Here is a 19,365-nt window from a genome sequence, read left to right as displayed (position 1 = left end):
AATTGTTTAGTCACGTTAGCTGATTAATTGAGCTCAAGAGAATTGTAGCAGATCTGGTGGCTCTGGTGGGCTAATAGCTTTTCTAGATTAAAGAGTTTTCAAAAACACGCTCATCATTCCTTAGATCTTGCATCACCGAGGGTCCGAGGGGAAGGGTCTCCACGGAGCTGACAAGGGAGGAAAAAAAAATCAATCAATGGTATTTATTGAGTGCTTACTATGTGCAGAACACTATACTAAATGCTTGGAGGACATTGGAGCTGGTAGACATGATTCCCGCCTTCAAGGAGCTTACAGACCAGAGAGAGAGAGATGGACATTAAAATGAATTACAGACGGTAATAATAATAACGTTGGTATTTGTTAAGCACTTACTATATGCCAAGCACTGTTCTAAGTGTTAGGGTAGATACAAGGTAATCAAGTTGTCCCATATGGGTCTCACAGTCTTCATCCCCATTTTACAGATGAGGTAATTGAGGCACAGAGAAATTAAGTGACTTGCCCAAGGTCACACAGTTGACAAATGGCAGAGCAGGGATTAGAACCCATGACCTCTGATTCCCAAGCCTGGGCTCTTTCCACAGTCACACTGCTTCTCCAATAATTATGGTATTTGTTAAGTGCTTACTATGTGCCAAGCACTGTTCTAAGTGCTGGGGTAGATACAAGGCAGTCAGGTTGTCCTACCTGGGGCTCACAGTCTTAATCCCCATTTTCCAGATGAGGTATTTGAAGCCCAGAGAAGTGAAGTAACTTCCCCAAGGTCACACAGTAGACAAGTGGCGGAGCTGGGATTAGAACCCATGACCTTACTTCAGTACTGTGGGGCTGGGATGAAAATCAAAGTGCCCAAGGGGAACAGACACAAGTGCCTAATTGATGCAGAAGGGAGGGCAAATAGGGAAAATGTCAGGGACGGCTTCTTGAAGGAGGTATAATTTTAGGAGGATTTGGAAGATGAGGTAAGTGGTGATCTGTCAGATATAAAGAGGAGGGATGTGGGTGAGAGGTTGGCACTGAGACAGAGAAGATCACAGTATAGTGAATAGTTTGGCTTTAGAGGACGAAAGTGTGAGGAGGGGGTTGTAGTCGGAAATTAGTGAGGTAAGGGGTGAGCTGATTGAGGGCCATAAAGCCGGTGGTAAAGGGTTTCTGTTGATGTGGAGATGGGTGGGTGACCACTGAGGTTTTTAAGGAGTGAGGAGACATGGGTTGAACTTCTTATAGAAAAACAATCCATGCAACAGAGTGAAGTATTTGCTGGAGTCGGAGAGACAGGAGCCTGTTGTTGGGTAGGGACTGTCTCTATCTGTTGCCGAATTGTACTTTCCAAGTACTTAATACAGTGCTCTGCACACAGTAAGCGCTCAGTGAATACAATTGAATGAGTGAATGAATGAGGTCAGTGAAGAGGCTGATACAGTAGTCGAGAAGAAATTTTGTGTCTGTCTCTCCCTTCTAGGCTGTGAGCCCATTGTTGGGTAGGGGCCGTCTCTATATGTTGCTGACTTGTACTTACCAAGCACTTAGTAAAGTGCTCTGATTGAATGAATATGATAAGGGCTTGGATCAGCATGGTAGCAGTTTGGATGAAGCTGAAGGGGCAGATTCCAGAGATGCTGGGTAGGGAGACAGACAGAATTTGGCGCCAGACCGAACATGCAGTTTGTATGAGAGAGATGAGTCGAGGATAATGCCAAGGTTCCGGGCTCGGGAGGCAGGGAAGATATTCATCTTGGGGACAAGCCAACTCGAGCTGAACCTGGACTGTTCTTTTCTTCCCATTTCAGGTCCCGAGGAAATCCAATCCAAGTGTGCCTTGAATCATGTCGCCTGCCTGGGAACCAGTGTGTGCATTCACTTGTCCCAGCTTTGCAACGGGGTGTTGGACTGCTCAGACGGATCAGACGAAGGGGCCCATTGCGTGGGTGAGTCCAGCTGAAGAACCGAGCTGTCTGCTCAGCCTCCAAAGTTGCCTTCTCGAATGGAAATGTCACGTAGCCCAGTCCCCTGGATGGATTTTCTTTCGGGTGATTTTATTTTGAACCACATGAAGGTGGAGGTTTGGAAAGTGCCAGCTGTACTGACCCTGGCCCTCTACCTCCATTTCAAAAAATACTGAAATTAGTGTGAGGGAAAGCATGGGCATGCCTTGAAGTCAGGCTTGATGACAACATTTCCCTTGAGTCACTGCTCCCGAGCATAGGGTATGTGAGGGAAAGGCCTTGCCTTGATGAATACACGACCTTGGTTACTTTAAGCCCATTCCCTTATGAACAGATGTCTCACCTCAGCCAAGGAGGACTGGAAAGTTGAAGGGAAAATGCTGGAATTGAAATATGCTGGGAATGATTCTCTCCCCTTTGGCCTAGAATGTTTGGTGTACCCACTCTCCTTCAAGATGGTGGGGATGGAGCCTTCTCCCCTAGGCTTGAGACCGGGCCACGATGGGACGGGAGGTTGGCCAAAGTTGTTGTGGATCAGCTACCCCCTGGATTCCATTCCCGTGATTGAGTCTTGGGAATTTCTCTCAGCATATGAAGTTCTCCTTGTGCTGCCTTTGGGCTGTACCAAGCTCTGCTCAAGATGGGGAGCGGTGAAATGAGAAGAGGAACAAAATCATTTTCCCTTTGCAGCAGGGAGCTGGGACTGGGTTTCCCATAGCCCAAGGTAGAGAATCTCGATGAATGATCAGAACTCTCTTTTTTAATGATTTTGCTCTGCATGCATGGTTATGAACCCTCCCACTGAAGTCTTTTCTGACTTTACAGCTGTTGAGAATTTGCTTATGCTAATGTGAGAGGAATAATGAATCAGGACTATTTAAAAATCCTGATTAAGATACTTGTTAAGTGCTTACTATGTGCCAAGCACAGTTCTAAGCAGGGGTTAGATGCAAGTTGATCAGATTGGTCACAGTCCTTGTTCCCCAGGGGACTCACACTCTTAATCTCCATTTTACAGATGAAGTAACTGGGGCCCAGAGAAGTTAAGTGACTTACCCAAGGTCACACAGCAGACATGAGGCAGAGCTGGGATCAGAACTCAGGTCCTTCTGATTCCCAGGTCCTTGCTCTATCCACTAAGCCATGCTGCTTCTCAATTTGTGTGAAAAGTAATTTTGCATCAATCAATCAGTGGTATTTATTGAGTCCTTACTGTGTGCAGAGTTCCAATTTTGAGCTGCAGACTCGCTCTTGCTAGGGCAGATTCAATGAAGAAGAAATCCATTGTTTTGTGATTTCAACTGGGGGCCTATTTAACTGTTATTTTGTGAGTTATTTGACCATTTTGATTCTACTGTGTAATTTTAAAATGCCTGCTTTACTTAAGAACTTAAAGATGTGTGAGCTTCTCAAATCTTAGATAATAAGGGTGATATGCTAATAAGAGTAAGGGAATAGAATGAGAAGAGGGAGAATTCACCCTTTTATTTGTAGGGGACAGGATGAACTAAATTTTCAAGGGACTAATCCTACTGATTTCAGTGCTAATTCTGGATCGAATAAATTAATTCAAATTCAGAAGCCGGTAGATTTGTGTGAACAGTTCCTAGAAAATGACCATGGGTAGTATATTGCAAAAGATCCTCCACAAGTGATTATGCAAATCTCCTCTACCTCAAATGCTTGAAAGTGCCATGGATTACAGGGAAGGGCATCCCATGGTTATTTAATGAAAAGGGACATTTTCTGGTTTGGGAGATGAAGGAATAAGTTAGTACAAGAAGATGAGGTGGATTAGAAATTGGAATTTCAATTACTAGAGCTTGAATTTAGTGATGGTGCCGCGATCTGTTTATGCTGGAGATTTTGCTAAAATAATGTGCCATTTCTAAAGAGCTGGTGAAAGTCTAAACACCAAGCCAAACTCGTTCACTTCAAGTTTATCCTTTCCTGCCTTAACTCTGCCCTATCCTCTGCCAGACAAAACTATTTCTCCTCCCTTATTGACACCCATGCCCATCATCCCCGTCAGCTCTTCTGTACATTTAACTCCCTTCTCAGGCCCCCTGTTCCTCCCCCTCCTCCGTCCCTCACCCTCAACGATCTGGTCTCCTACTTCATTAGTAAAATTAACTCCATCAGGTCTGAGCTCCCCAAAGTCACTCCTCCCCCTTCTCCAGCCCCCCGGCTCTCAACCCTCTCCGTTACTCTCCCATCCTTCCCAGCAGTATCCTCACATGAGATCTCCTCCCTCCTCTTAAGTGCTACTTCGGCCACCTGTGCTTCTGACCCCATTCCCTCTCATCTTATGAAATCTCTCACTCCGTCCCTCCTCCTCTCCTTAACTTCCATCTTCAACTGCTCACTCTCCACTGGTTCCTTCCCCTCTGCCTTCAAACATGCCCACATCTCCCCCATCCAAAAACACCCCTCTCTTGACCCCACCTCACCTTCTAGTTATCGCCCCATATCCCTCCTACCATTCCTTTCCAAACTCCTTGAATGAGTCATCTACACGCGCTGCCTCGAATTCCTCAATGCCAACTCTCTCCTCGACCCCCTCCAATCTGGCTTCTGTCCCCTACATTCCACAGAAACTGCCCTCTCAAAGGTCACCAATGACCTCCTCCTTGCCAAATCCAATGGCTCCTACTCTATCCTAATCCTCCTCGACCTCTCAGCTGCCTTCGACACTGTGGACTACCCCCTTCTCCTCAGCACACTATCCAACTTTGGCTTCACAGACTCTGTCCTCTCCTGGTTCTCCTCTTACCTCTCCGGTCATTCATTCTCAGTCTCTTTTGCTGGCTCCTCCTCCCCATCCCCCTTCCATCCCCTTAATGTAGGGGTTCCTCAAGAGTCAGTTCTTGGTCCCCTTCTGTTCTCTATCTACAGTCACTCCCTTGGTGAACTCATTCGGTCCCATGGCTTCAACTATCATCTCTACGCTGATGACACCCAAATCTACATTTCTGCCCCTGCTCTCTCTCCCTCCCTTCAGGCTCGCGTCTCCTCCTGCCTTCAAGACATCTCCATCTGGATGTCTGTCCACCATCTAAAACTCAATATATCCAAGACTGAACTCCTTATCTTCCCTCCCAAACCCTGCCCTCTCCCTGACTTTCCCATCACTGTTGATGGCACTACCATCCTTCCCGTCTCACAAGCCCGCAACTTTGGTGTCATCCTCGACTCTGCTCTCTCATTCACCCCTCACATCCAATCCGTCACCAAAACCTGCCGGTCTCACCTCCGCAATATCTCCAAGATCCTTTTTCCTCTCCATCCAAACCACTACCCTGCTGGTTCAATCTCTCATCCTATCCTGACTGGATTACTGCATCAGCCTCCTCTCTGATCTCCCATCCTCCTGTCTCTCCCCACTTCAATCTATACTTCATGCTGCTGCCCAGATCATCTTTGTGCAGAAACACTCTGGGCATGTTTCTCCCCTCCTCAAAAATCTCCAGCTGCTACCAGTCAACCTACACATCAGGCAGAAACTCCTCACCCTCGGCTTCAAGGCTCTCCATCCCCTCGCCCCCTCCCACCTCACCTCCTTCTCTCCTTCTACAGCCCAGCCTGCACCCTCTGCTTCTCTGCCGCTAACCTCTTACTGTGCCTCATTCTTGTCTGTCCCGCCATTGACCCCCGGCCCACGTCCTCCCCCTGGCCTGGAATCCCCTCCCTCCGCAACTCCACCAAGCTAGCTCTCTTCCTCCCTTCAAAGCCCTACTGAGAGCTCACCTCCTCCAGGAGGCCTTCCCAGACTGAGCCCCCTCCTTCCTCCCTCCCTCCTCCCCATCCCCATCCCCCTACCCTACCTCCTTCCCCTTCCCACAGCATCTGTATGTATGCTTGTACAGATTTCTTACTCTATTTTACTTGTACATATTTACTATTCTATTTATTTTATTTTGTTAATATGTGTTGTTTTGTTGTCTGTTTCCCCCTTCTAGACTGTGAGCCCGCTGTTCAGTAGGGGCCATCTCTATATGTTACCAACTTGTACTTCCCAAGCACTTAGTACAGTGCTCTGCACACAGTAAATGCTCAATAAATATGAGCACTATGAATGAATGAATGAATGAATGAATGACTGGGCAACGGTTGAAACTGTATACATTCCTGGGCCTTGGTACTATCCCAATTCCCACAATCAATCAATCAATCAATGGTAATTGTTAAACACTAATTGTATGCAGAGCACTGTATTAAGCACCTGGAAGAATACAATATAATAGAGTTGGTAGACATGTTCCCTGCCCACAGCCAGCCTATCTAGAGGGGGAGAGTGACATTAGTATAAATAAATAAATTTACAGATATGTACAAGAGGGCTGTGGGGCTGAGGGAAGGGTGGATAAAGGGTGCAAATCTAAGCGTGAGGGTGGGGGCAGAAGGGAGTGGGAGAAGAGGAAATGAAGGCTTAGTCAGGGAAGGCCTCTTGGAGGAGATGTGCCTTGAATAAGATTTTGAAGATGGGGAGAGTGATGGTCTATAGGATATGAAGAGTGAGGGCCTCCCTGGAAGGACGTGGGTGAGATTGAGGTACAGCAAGTAAATTGGCATTAGAGGAGCAAAGTCTGTGGGCTAGGTTGCCGTATGATGGAATAGAACAGGTGGCATGGAGAGGCAGTGGAATAGGAGAGAAGGGGCTTTGGAACCGAGTGGGCGAGACCATACAGGCACCCTGACGTAACCCTGAAGTCCTGATTGGCTACTGAAGGTGAGGACTCGACCAGGGATGTGTGAATAACCTCTAACATCCTCTCCATCCTGGTGTCGGGCCAGGGAGGGAAAGAGAGGGGTCCGGTGAGCCATGGGTGGATGGGGAAGAAAAGTATCCTGTAGTTTCCTCAAGCCCTGTCCCGCTTGTCTCCTCGCTCCAGCCATTTGTCTGCTGTGTAACTTTGGGCAAGTCACCTCACTGTTCTGTGTCTCAGAAGCCTCATCTATAAAATGGGGATTAAGACTATGAGCCCCATGTGAGACAGGCACCGTGTACAACCTGATTTGCTGGTATCCACCCCAGCAATTAGTACAATGCCTGGCACATAGTAAGCACTTAACAAATACCGCAGTTATTATTGATCACTTGCCTCCTTGAAGGAGCAGTAGCTGCTCCTGAGCTGCAGCCCCATCCAGATGCTCCTCTGATTCCGGCACCTTGCTGGAAGTTCACACCCTAAAGCATAGAAACCTGGCGATGTAAAATGTGGGAAATGGGCACTGAACTTGAGCATTATTAATCAGTCAATTCCGAGTTGGCCCAGTAGCAAATAATTGCAGTTAACAGGAATGAGAACAGAACTTCAACACTAAAGTGGATTAATGTGGAAAATGGATTTCCGAACTCATGCCTATAGATGTGTTCTCTGGAGTGGGTGGGGGCTGGGGGGACGGGGGGCTTTGTCATTAGAAAGCCAGTTGTGCTCACCTGGTAAACCCTCCTCTTTAAGGATTTTGCTTTGCCTTGCATTACCTGCATTGCTTTGGCTTGCATCTGCTACATGGCATTGCACCTAATGTGTTGCATCAAATTAGAGTGGCCTCAGAATTCAGCAAGACAATCAATCAATTGTTTTTATTGAGAGCTTACTGTATGCAGAGCACTGTACTAAGCACTTGTGAGAGTCTGTTTATTATTTTACTGTAATAATAACAACAATAATAATAATAATGGTATTTCTTAAATGCTTACTATGTGCCGAGCACTGTTCTAAGTGCTGGAGTAGATACGAGGTAATCAGGTTGTCCCACAAGGGGCTCACAGTCTTTATCCCCATTTTCCAGATGAGGTAACTGAGGCCCAGAGAAGTGAAGTGGCATACCCAAGACCACACAGCAGACAGGTGACGCAGCCAGGATTAGAACCCATGTCCTCTGACTCCCAAGCCCATGCTCTTTCCACTGAGCCATGCTCCTTCTCAAGCCCCTGGGAAAGTACAATATAGCAGAGTTGTTAGACACATTCCCTGCCCACAAGGAGTTTACGATCTAGGGGTTGGGTTTACCCAGCAGCAGCGACGGTATCCAGTGTTTGCAGAGAGGAGTAGTTGTTTTCGGGTCTCCCCACTCCCACATTCCCCTCCCCTGGCATAGATCGGCTGGTCAGTGTCACTGTGGATTAAGCCCTGGTTGAGGTGGAAATCTCCAGTTAAAACAATAATAATGATGATGGTATTTGTTAAGCGCTATGTACCAAGCACTATTTTAAGTGCTGGGGTAGATACAAGGTAATCATGTTGTCCCACGTGGGGCTCACAGTCTTAATCCCCATTTTACAGTTGAGGTAACTGAGGCACAGGGAAGTGAAGTGACTTGCCCAAGGTCACACAGCGGACAAGTGGCAAAGCCGGGATTTAGAACCCGTGACCTCTGACTCCCAAGCCCGGGCTCTTTCCACTTATCCACGCTGTTTCTCTATAAGGCGAGAGAGTGGGGAAATGGGAAAACCAGTCACCCCCAAAATGACAGACCGATAACAGATGCAATCGGGGCACAGTGAGTAAACTGGCGCTAGTGGAGCATTGGGGTACGGGCTGAGCCGAGGTAGGAGACCATTGAGGAGAGGTAGGATGGATCGAGCTTATTGAGTCCTTTAAATTGGCACACATTGGATTGTCCCACTTCCAACTGGGTTGTCACAAGGGCGAAGGCAAATGGGGGCTGTCTGCCCCAGGTCCAATAGGGAATTAGGAACCATTTTGTAAATTTTCTCCTTATGTTCTGGGAGTTCCTTGGTGCCACTTCCACCGGTCAGGGTGTCACTCTTGCAGTTTCTGTCATTTCTCCTAAGCTGTTTAGAGTCCCATTATTGCCTCCTCCAGAGTGGACATTATCTTGTATAATAAAGATGTTTTAGAGTGGAATGATAGAAACCTCAGTCCCCTCTCTCCGGTTCTGAAGCCGAGAGAAAAACAAACCTCCCTGCCCAAGTTAAATCCAGCACAAATCATCTCCGAGTCCTGGAGCAAGCAGGGGCCCTGTGGGCGGCGGCGGGCCCTTAAAATCTGCCAGCTCCTTTAAGGGGTTGACCAAACAGGGCAGAATCCATTTAAAACTACACCAGGAACCCATTTGGAAAGGTTTCAGCTTCACCTCTGAGGATGCCCAAATTAGCAGTACGGAGAAGGCAAAGGGATCGTTAACACGAGCACCGTTGAGAAAGTGAGCACAACAACCCTCCCTATTAATGGAATTTGAAAGGATGGATGGCCTGGAAAATAAAAGAGAACATAGCAGATGGGTAAGAGAAGGCTTCTCAGGGAAGCAATCTGCCGGACCCCTGCAAACTTCATTAAAATGGATTTAGGAGTCGCAGAAGCGGCGAGGGGGACGGGGGGCAGGACGACTCGGGGGCCTGAAGCCACGGGTCAAAGGAGGAGCGAGATAGCTCGTTCCGGGGCTCAGAGCACCATGGCTGGGTCATACCAGGGCCTGAGTGGGAGAGGAATAGGTTGATGGATGATAGCCATCGTTGCCGACTGTAACAACTATTTTGTGTGATGACAGGACCATTTTTCCCCTCTATTCCCCTGGGTGGGTCTCTGGCCCTGTGGGGTGAACAGTGGGTCATAATGGATCAGTGGCACATATCGAGCCCCTTCTGTGGGCAGAGCACTGTACCAAGCACTTGGGAGAGTAGAGTATTATTAGTAGACACGATTCTTGCCCTTAGGAAACTCACAATCTATTGTGTGCAGTGCATTGTGCTAAGCACTTGGGAGCATACAAACCAGTTAGTAGACATGCTTTCTGCCCTCAAGGAGCTTACAGCCTATAGGGCGCAGAGCACTGCACTTGGAAGCCCAGGTTCATGCCTGACAGCAAGGGGACTGAGGGAAAATGATCACCCAAGCAGAATTGCAATTTGAGGTGATATCTTTGATCTCAAGAAATGTTTCCCTCTTGACCTAGATGGCGACTCGAGAAGCAGCGTGGCTTAGTGGAAACAGCCCGGGCTTGGGAGTCAGGGGTCATGGGTTCTAATCCCGACCCCGCCACTTGTCTGCTGTGTGACTTTGTGCAAGTCACTTAACTTCTCTGTGCCTGTTACCTCATCTGTAAAATGGGGATTATGACTGTGAGCCCCACCTGGGACAACCTGATAACTTTGTATCTCCTCCAGCGCTTAGAACAGTGCTTGGCACACAGTAAGCACTTAACAAGTGCCATCATTATTATTGATAGAGCACAGACTTGGGTTCTAATCCCAGGTCTGCCACTGGCTGCTGTGGGACCTTGGGCAAGTCACTTAACTTCTCTGTGCCACTGTTACCTCATCTGTGAAATGGAAAATAAGACTCCCTGTGTGGGAGAGGGATGTACTAATTACTGGGGTAGATTCATGCTAATTAGGTTGGACACCATCCCAACCTAATTAGCTTGAATCTACCCCAGTAATTAGTACAGTGCCTGGCACATAATAAACCCTTAACAAATGTCATAAAAACCCGCAAAAGAAAGAAAAGAGGAGTAGTAGTGTTAGTAGTTGTAGTTGTTGCTGTGGTATTTACTGAGCCTTGACTACCTGCTGAGCACTGGAATAGATAACAGTATTAACAGAGCCCCACCTTAAAGTGCAATTAAGTGTTATATTAAGTGCCATACCAAGGAATGACCAGATATCTGCAAGCAATAAAGCCAACATACCCAAATAAACAGTGATAGCATAAGCAAATTAGCAATTGTTCTTGGATGGCGTCAGGTTCCTATTCCGACTGCACCAGCCAAAGGGTTCCTTCTCTTCAGTCTGGAAAGACATAGGATTATGATAGGACCCCGTCTGGGTTTTCAGAACCATGACAACGTGGAACTGAAGAAGCACAAATCCCATCCTGCCAGGTTGTGGAAAGCTGGTAGAACTGGAATTTAGTCACTTTCAAACAATAACGTGTCTTTAGGTTGTAAATTCTTAGTGGGCAGAGAATGTGTCTACCAACTCTTTTGTATTGTCTTTTCCCAAGTATCTAGTACAGTGCTTTGCACACAGTGTGTGCTCAAAAATAAGTGGTTGATCAATTGATGATAATTATGGTATTTGTTAAGCGTGTAATATGTGTCAAGCACTGTTCTAAGCACTGGGTTAGATCAAGCAATCAATCAGTGGTATTTACCGAGTACTTACTCTGTGCAGAGAACTGTACTAAGCACTTTTGGTAAGTACAATATGAGTTGGTAGATGTGATCGCGCCCACATGGAGCTTATGCTCTACAATCTAAATACAGTCAGATGCAGTTCCTGTACCTCATGGGACTCACAGTCTAAATAGAAGGCCGAACAGGTATTTACAGATGAGGAAACTGAGGCACAAAGAAGTGAAATGACTTACCCAAGGTCACACAACAAACAAGTGGTGGAGCTGGTATTACCACTGAGGTCTTCTGACTCCCAGGCTTGGTCTCTTTTCATTCATTCAATCGTATTTATTGAGTGCTTATGGTGTGCAGAGCACTTTACTAAGTGCTTTAGAGCACTTAGTGGAAAGAGCTTAGTGGGCTCTTTCCACTAGGCCATGCTTACTCTCTGGAGGAAATGTCCTACCCAGGAGTCGGGGTAGTTGTTGCTAGGTGCAGATGGAATTTGCTCCTGTGGGACATTGTGCAGCCAAAAATTACAGCAAGATCAGAAAAGATCTGGATAAACTTGTGGAAGAAAGTTCCCTAGAGGGATTGCAGATGGTCCACCCATTCCTATACCATGCCCAGGTCCCAGACTGGTTGGACCACTCATTATATCCAAGCGCCAGGCAGGCACCACCATAGACAGAGCTCTGGGCTGGGTGGACCACGGGATTGACCCAAGATGCCCATTACATCTTCTGGGTCAGCTGCATGATGTCATTTCTGAGATGAGAGACATCCTTAATAGAGAAAATGGTGGGGGCAGGAAAAACCTCTGCACGAATCAGGGTGAAAGAAGTTCCCTAAATTGCCCAGAGCAACAAAATGTGTCTTCCTGCTGGCATAGAGGGATGTATTTTGGCAGCCTTCCAGAATCCCTCTTAGGGGTCATACCCTGAAGGGGTCTCCAACCGAGTTTCTTGTCACTCCAACCTGCCTGAGGCTCCCACCGGATGACACACAAATGGCCATCTGAATCTGGGCCAATCGAGAATCAGATTTCCGATTCAAAGGCCAGGAGCCGGCTGGGTCTGTGAGTGGAGTTTCACTCCCAGATTGACCTGCGAGGCAGCAGGCAGAGGAGACAAAACTTCAAAGATTAATAATAATAATAATAATAATGGCATTTATTAAGCACTTACTATGTGCAAAGCCCTGTTCTAAGTGCCAGGGAGGTTACAAGGTTATCAGGTTGTCCCACGTGGGGCTCACAGTCTTAATCCCCATTTTACAGATGAGGGAACTGAGGCACAGACAAGTGACGTGACTTGCCCAAAGTCACACAGCTGACAATTGGAGGAGCTGGGGTTTGAACCCATGACCTCTGACTCCAAAGTCCGTGCTCTTTCCACTGAGCCATGCTGCTTCTCAGTTAGGTTATTAGGGCCAGAGGGAGGGCGGGAGGTAAGGGGGGCAATGGAGGAAGCTCACTGGACAGGTACACGGAGATAGTGCTAAGGGAGCCCTGTCAGACCCCCAGGAGGAGCAGGGAGGCTCTTCTGGGACCCCTGAGTGCTTTGGTTTCTGAGAAGTCCCATAGTGCTCTCCTCCTCCCTTCTGAGTTGCTTTGGTTTCTGAGGGCCCCCATAAAGCTCTCTCCCTCCCTCCTGACACGCTTTGGTTTCTGAAGTGCTCTGCACACAGTAAGCGCTCAATAAATACGATTGAATAAATGAAGACTCCCATAGTGCTCTCTTCCTCTTCCCAGACATGCTTGCAGACTGAACAGTGCTCAGCACATAGTAGAGGTCATCATGCTGATGCTGTTACAAAGTTGTTTGTAACTCATGGCTGCCTTTCCCCCTTTCTAATGCAGGGAAAAGCCACAGAAGAGGTGATGGGGCCTTGGGGAAGGGGTTTCATTGGGCCCCCTGCATTTGATCCCATTTTGTCCCCAAGCACTCTAGTGGTTGCTTGGCAATGTTTGCCCATGCTGTTCAGATCCCTGTTCCCCCAGCCCTGGCCCCTTTCCCTCTCCCCTTCCCTCCTTTCCATCTCCTGATACTCCTCTTCCTGCCCCTTCTCCTCCACCACTCTACTAGAAGAAAGGTCTTGGGCCTGGGAGTCAGAAGACCTATGTTCTAATCCTGACTCTGTCATTTGCCTGCTGTGTGACCTTGGGCAAGTTACTTAGGTTCTCTGTGCCTCAATTTCCTCATCTGTAAGATGGGATTAAATACCGGTTCTTTCTCCCCCTTAGACTGTGAGCCCCATATGGGACAGGGACTGTGTGAGCTGATTGTATTATATCCACTTTAGTGCTTGGTACAAAGTAAATGTTTAGCAAATACTACTATTATTATTTTCATCGTTATTAATATTGTCCTGCCCCTCCTCTCTCTGTTCTTCCTCTGCAAAGTTCATTCCTTCTCCACATGCACTGTTTTCTGATGACAAAGAAAATAATTTGCCGAGGCTCACTTTTTCATCACACATAAGGAAAGCAAGACCAATTTCAGAGTCGCTGTGTAATCGAAACACACCTTCAGTGATGGCCCTAGAGCAGCCAGTTTGCAGAACTGGATAGGCTGTGTTTAAAAGAAACCCAAAGATAGAGTGGGAATTCTGAGATCTCTGCACAAACCTCCACCTCATCTGCACACCCACAATACTTTGCCGACCATCTTCCCGAGCAATGTCAACTGTCTTGTCTCCAATCTGCTTCTTCATAGAGCCAGAAGGGCACTGCCAGCCTCTGTGAGCAGATCGATATCAAGCCGATCTCTATTACTCAATCTGGGCTGCCAACCAGGGAGAGAAGTTTTGTTAACACTTGGAGCGCTTTGAACCTATAACATTACTGTCACTGCTTATGGATCTAGATTTACAATTGCCGAGGCTTTAAAGTCATTAAAGGGGAGTTGTTATTCACGAAGGCATTTACAAAAGTCACGAAAACTCTGCTTAGGAAAAGGGGCCTAAAACAGGCCTTCCATAAGGAAAGTCTTTCAGCAAAAAGTTGAAAGTTGGAGTTATCACCTTATGTATTTTAATTGAGTCCTTTCAACTTCAAATATTGATCCTTAAGGAAAGGATTTGATTAGGTGGTGACAGGCAAGCAGGATCAAGCACTGTAGTTCTCACCTCCTTCCTGTATGCTCAAACAAATTTATTTTCACATCTTGACATTAAAAATAGTTCACAGACTTCTCAGAGGCACAGGAACGTGGGAATCAGATTTCCAAGACTTCCTGATTAAAGTTAGAGGTCTTTGAAACAAACTCTGATTGAAATAAGAGGAGAAGGAAAAGGAATGGTGCTTCCCACTAAAATGTAGTGGGGAGAAAGGTGTGTTTGTCCAGTGCAGCTCAGGGCCAGCTGGGACATGAAGAGGGAGTTATGGGGAGGATCGAGGGGTGGACAAGACTCATGGCTACCAACTCTGTTGTACTGCACTCTCCCGAGTGAAATACAGTGCTCTGTACAAAGAAAAAACACAATAAATACCACTGATTGATCAACTGATAGGAGTCGGGTATGGAAATACCAGATCTACTGCACTTTAGAGAGTCATGTCATTTTGGCAGTGGTCAGTTCAACTGGTGATTAAACCAGCCTAGCATTCTCTTTCCTCCCCGTCCCCTTTCTTTATATCACCATCCCCACCACCAACCTGAGGGCCTTCTTCTCCACGCTGCCATTTTCACAGAGATCCAACCAGACTACTTTTGAGGTTCTATTTTGTAGGGAGTCAAGAGGATGACGGGAGTTTGGGTGAATTTGGAGACCCTTTTGGTAGGAGCTGGGGAGTTGAGCGATAAATATGATTGAATGAATTGAATGAATGAATGTGTGAAAAGTGCTGATGTGTGGAGGACCATAGATCAGAGATTTGTCTCACCTACAGGTATATAAGTATCTGCGTACAGAAGGGCGGAGAATGAGACTTCCAGAAGGAGCAGTGTGGCCGAGTAGAAAAAGCATGGGCCTGAGAGCCAAAGGACCGGGGTTCTAATCCTGGCTCTGCCACTTGGCTGCTGTGTGATCTTAGATGAGTCACTTAACTTCACTGTGCCTCAGTCCCTCATCTGTAAAATGGGGATGGAGACTGTGAGCCCCATGTGGGACAGGGACTTTGTCCAACCTGATTACTCTGTATTTACCCCAGAGCTTAGTACAGTGCCTGGCACATAGCAAGTGCTTAACAAATGCCATAAAAAACAGTGGGAGGGGGCTCTCTGCCAGCCTATGTTGTCTTTGAAATCCGGCCCACGTTGGATGGGAGGGGGCTCCATGTGGCCACCGGCATCTCCTTCTGCTGCCAGGCTTCGCAGAGAGCTCTCCCAAATCTGGCCCATTTCTTTTTATTTCCTTTTATGGTATTTGTTAAGCAATGTCAAACATTGTTCTAAGTGCTGGAGTAGGTACACTTAATTAGGTTGGACACAGTCCCTGTCCCTCATGGGGCTCACAGTCTAAGCAGGAGGGAGAACAGGTACTTAATCCCCATTTTACAGTTGAGGAAACTGTGGCACAGAGACGTAAGGTGACTTGTCCAAAGTCACACAGCAGACAAGTGGCCAAGCCAGGATTAGACTGTGACTGTCTAGACTAGAATGTGAGCCTGCTGTTGGGTAGGGACCGTCTCTATATGTTGCCAACTTGTACTTCCCAAGCACTTAGTACAGTACTCTGCACACAGTAAGCACTCAATAAATATGATTGAATGAATTAGAGCCCACGTCTTCTAAGTCCCAGGTCTTTGTTCTTTCCCCCTGGCCATGCTGCTCCTTCTGGCAGCTTATTCTCCACCCGGTCAATCATATTTATTAGGCGCTTACTGTGTGCAGAGTACTCTACTAAGCACTTGGAAGAGTACAATATAAAAGACTCATTCCAAGTTCACAACAGTCTACAGTCCACCCCGCTGCACACACATACATGCATGTGTTTTAGTGCGACAAATCCCCGATTGGTGGCCCTAAGCGTCAGCATTTTTCACACATTCATTGCTCACCTCTGCGGCCCCTACCTCGAGGGACTCCAAATTCACCTTTTCTCTTGTCCATTCCTGTTTATGCTCTTCACTGGGGGAGAGGAGACCTGGAAGGAGGGAGAGTGAGCAGAGTGTCAGCAAAGAAAGGCTCCTGTCTCCCAGACTCATTCTTCCCACCAGACCACACTGCTTCGCATGGAAGAGATGGTTGTGTGGCGTGGAACGCAGAGTGAGGACCACAGAGTGAATCTTTTTTCAGGCAGTGTTCTTATTTCTTTTTTAATGGTATCTGTTAACCTCTTACTACGTGCCAGGCAGTATACTAAGCTTTGGTGTAGATAGAAACTAATCAGGTTGGAGACAGTCCATGCCCCGCATGGGGCTCGCTGTCTTAATCCCCATTTTACAGGTGAGGTAACCAAGGCACAGAGAAGTAAAGTTCCCACAGCAGACAAATGGAAGAGTCAGCATTAGAACTCAGGTCCTTTTGACTCCCAAACCCAGGGTTTATGTATTAGGCTACGCTGCTTCCCCTGTGTGATCTCTGTGAACGCAGCCCCATGTGCTGAGAGAAATGTATGTCCCAAGGCCTCATGATAAAGCTAGGCCTAAATTTCCTATTTGTTTCTATTACAAGCTGGTTACTGTTCCTAGCTCAAAAGGGAGAGCCGAAAATCATGCAAATTCCACAGGCAAGAGGAACACTTCATATTGGATTTTCAGAGTAAACTGTGGGAAAAGGACCATTTGGTTAGCGTCCAGGTTTTTAAGAGAAAAACATTGCCCACGAGAAACAAATCGGACTTGGGCAAACATTCTTTCTGTTCAGTCTGAGCAGGGCTCCACGGAACTCCTCGGAGGAGGAAAGGAACGGCTTTCTTGAAAAGTTTAAGACAAATATGTCATCCTTGGAAATGGAGTGAAGCAATTTGCTCTAAAGCATTGATTGAGAAAACAGGAGACTTGGTCTCAACACCAAATTGGAATGAAGAATGTGACTACCCAGCATTCTGCATGGGCCCAGCATGCTGTTTGGAGAGTGTTTTAGAAGCCTTTTGGGATCAGATTACTTTCAAGGCATTTTGTTCCAGGGGAGCCAGCTGAAATAATTTCCGCTGTGTTCATTTTTTAAGTGGAAAAATAGCATTTTGGCTGTCAGCAGTGCAGCAGTTAGAGAGAGCAGGTGGGCCTGGCCCCCACCTCCCATCAGGTGCCTTGGTGGCACTTTTTCAGCTGTGGGCCCTCTTGGTTTTTCTCATGGGATTTGTTAAGCACTTACTGTGTGCCAAGCACTGTTCTAAGCACTGGATACAAAGTCATCAGGTTGGACACAGTCTCTGCCCCACATGGTGTTCACAGCCTTAATCCCCATTTTGCAAATGAGGGAACTGAGGCCCAGAGCCCTGAGGTGACTTGCCCAAGGTCACACAGCAGACACATGGCGGAGCCAGGATTAGAACTGAGGTCTTCCTGATGCCCGGGCCTGTGCTCTATCCATTAGGGCATGTTGATTCTCCAAGGCCTGAAGAACAGTGACTGAGGCTTCTTTTAAACATCTGCGGATCGGGGGATAGAGGAGCCAAGGATGGAAGATGGGCTCCGGCCCCATCGTCCTGTGGGGGGTCCTGTGGTCCTCAGTCCTCGAGTCAGGGGGTAGTAGTCCTGCTGCCCAGTCATCACTCAGGAGCAGGAGGCTCTGAGGGACAGTCTCCCCTGCACAGAGCAGCTCCAGTCATGAGCCAGAAACAGATGTGTGCGGCGAGATCGAGGCAGGGGTTTGGGACAGGGGGTTTCAGACACAGTCCAGAGGCCCCTGGGTAGCAAAGTCCGGCACCCTCTTTGAATGGGACGCAGATGGAATCTAAAAAGTACAATGGCAAGTGTCATCTTGAGAAGCAATGTGGCCCGGTGGAAAGAGCACGGGATTAGGAGTCAGAGTAACTGTGTTAATAATAATAGTAGCAATAATAATTGTGGCATTTGTTAAGCACTTACTATGTGCCAGGCACTGTTCTAAGAGCTGGGGTAGATACAAGGTAGTTGGGTTGGAAACCGATACTGTCCCACACTGGGCTCACAGTCTTAATCTCCATTTTACAGATGAAGCACAGACAAGGGAAGTGACTTATCCAAGATCACATAGCAGACAAGTGGCGGAGCCAGGATTAGAGGGCTTCTTCCGACTCCCAGCTCCTTCCTACTCCCCATCCCGGGGAATCTATTCCTTAGGCCCCGCCCATCTCTGCCACCTATCTGCTGTGTGACCTAGGGCCAGTCACTTCACTTCTCTGGGCCTCAGTTAGCTCTACTGTCAAATAGGGATTCCAAAGCTGTTCTCCCTCCTAGACTGCGAGCTCTTTGTGGGACCTGATTATTCTGTATCTATCCTAGTGCTTAATACAGTGCTTGACACTTAGTAAATGCTTAATGAATGCCACAATTATAATTATGATTATTTCATTTCCATTAAAGTTCAAGTCTCCTGAGAGGAGAATTAAGTTCTTAGCTTCCACTGTACTCTTGTACAGTGCTCTGCACAGAGTCTGTGCACTTAGGAAGTACCACTGATCGATGGCATTGGTTTATTGTGTACGATTGCAACGGCACATACAAGGTCTTAGTAGAGGGAAAGCTTATCAACCAACTCATGGGTCATATGCCCGTTGTTGGGTAGGGACCGTCTCTATATGCTGCCGACTTGCACTTCCCAAGCACTTAGTACAGTGCTCTGCACACCATAAGTGCTCAATAAATACTATTGATTGAATGAATCCATTGTGTGCCTGTCATGTGCAGAGCAAGTATGAAGCAAATACCAGTTTATCCCACTAGACTGTGAGCTACTTAAGGGCAGGAGATGTGTCTACACACTCTGTTTGTAATCTCCCGATGGCTCACTACAGTGCTGTGCACATATTAAGCACTCAATAAATTCCATTGACTGATTGCTATATGTTCATAAGTACCAGAGAGGGTAATTAGGACTTAATTGCTTAGGTGAGGGATGGACAGACGTGAAAATTGAGGGGAATAAGAGGTGGGCAGGGTAGAGGTAAATCGGGGGCAGATGAAATTTCTGAAGATTGAAGAGGCCAGACTCTGGGGGGCCCGGCCACTGGCTGTTTGAGGGCAGAGGGGACTAGGAAGTGACGTGCTGGTGCTAGGAGAGCCATTTTGCTCTGTGAAGAGAGAGTGTCTCTGTGGTCAGCAGCCAAAGCACAATCCAGAGCAGCCGCCAGAACGAACAAAGCCCAGTCCGGCTCCAGTGCCCGAGGACTGCCCTCGCTCACCATGCCAGCCAGAGCGAGGAGGCAGTAATGGGTGTCAAGAATGCAATGACACGTTTCTCCA

The 19,365-nt window shown here is 47.3% G+C and overlaps 1 protein-coding gene across 1 annotated transcript in view; it reads left to right on the top strand.

Annotated features, from left to right (window-relative positions):
* The window catches only part of LRP1B (LDL receptor related protein 1B), a 564,327-nt gene that overhangs the window by 148,049 nt on the left and 396,913 nt on the right, over positions 1–19,365 (top strand). Inside the window, exon 3 of the mRNA XM_038750885.1 lies at positions 1,794–1,931. Within this exon, the coding sequence (XP_038606813.1) occupies positions 1,794–1,931 (138 nt within the window). The remainder of the gene's footprint in view (positions 1–1,793; positions 1,932–19,365) is intronic.

This window comes from Tachyglossus aculeatus, chromosome 9 (genome assembly GCF_015852505.1).
Source record: "Tachyglossus aculeatus isolate mTacAcu1 chromosome 9, mTacAcu1.pri, whole genome shotgun sequence".
Taxonomy (NCBI): domain Eukaryota; kingdom Metazoa; phylum Chordata; class Mammalia; order Monotremata; family Tachyglossidae; genus Tachyglossus; species Tachyglossus aculeatus.
This window is presented reverse-complemented; position numbering and strand designations above follow the sequence as displayed.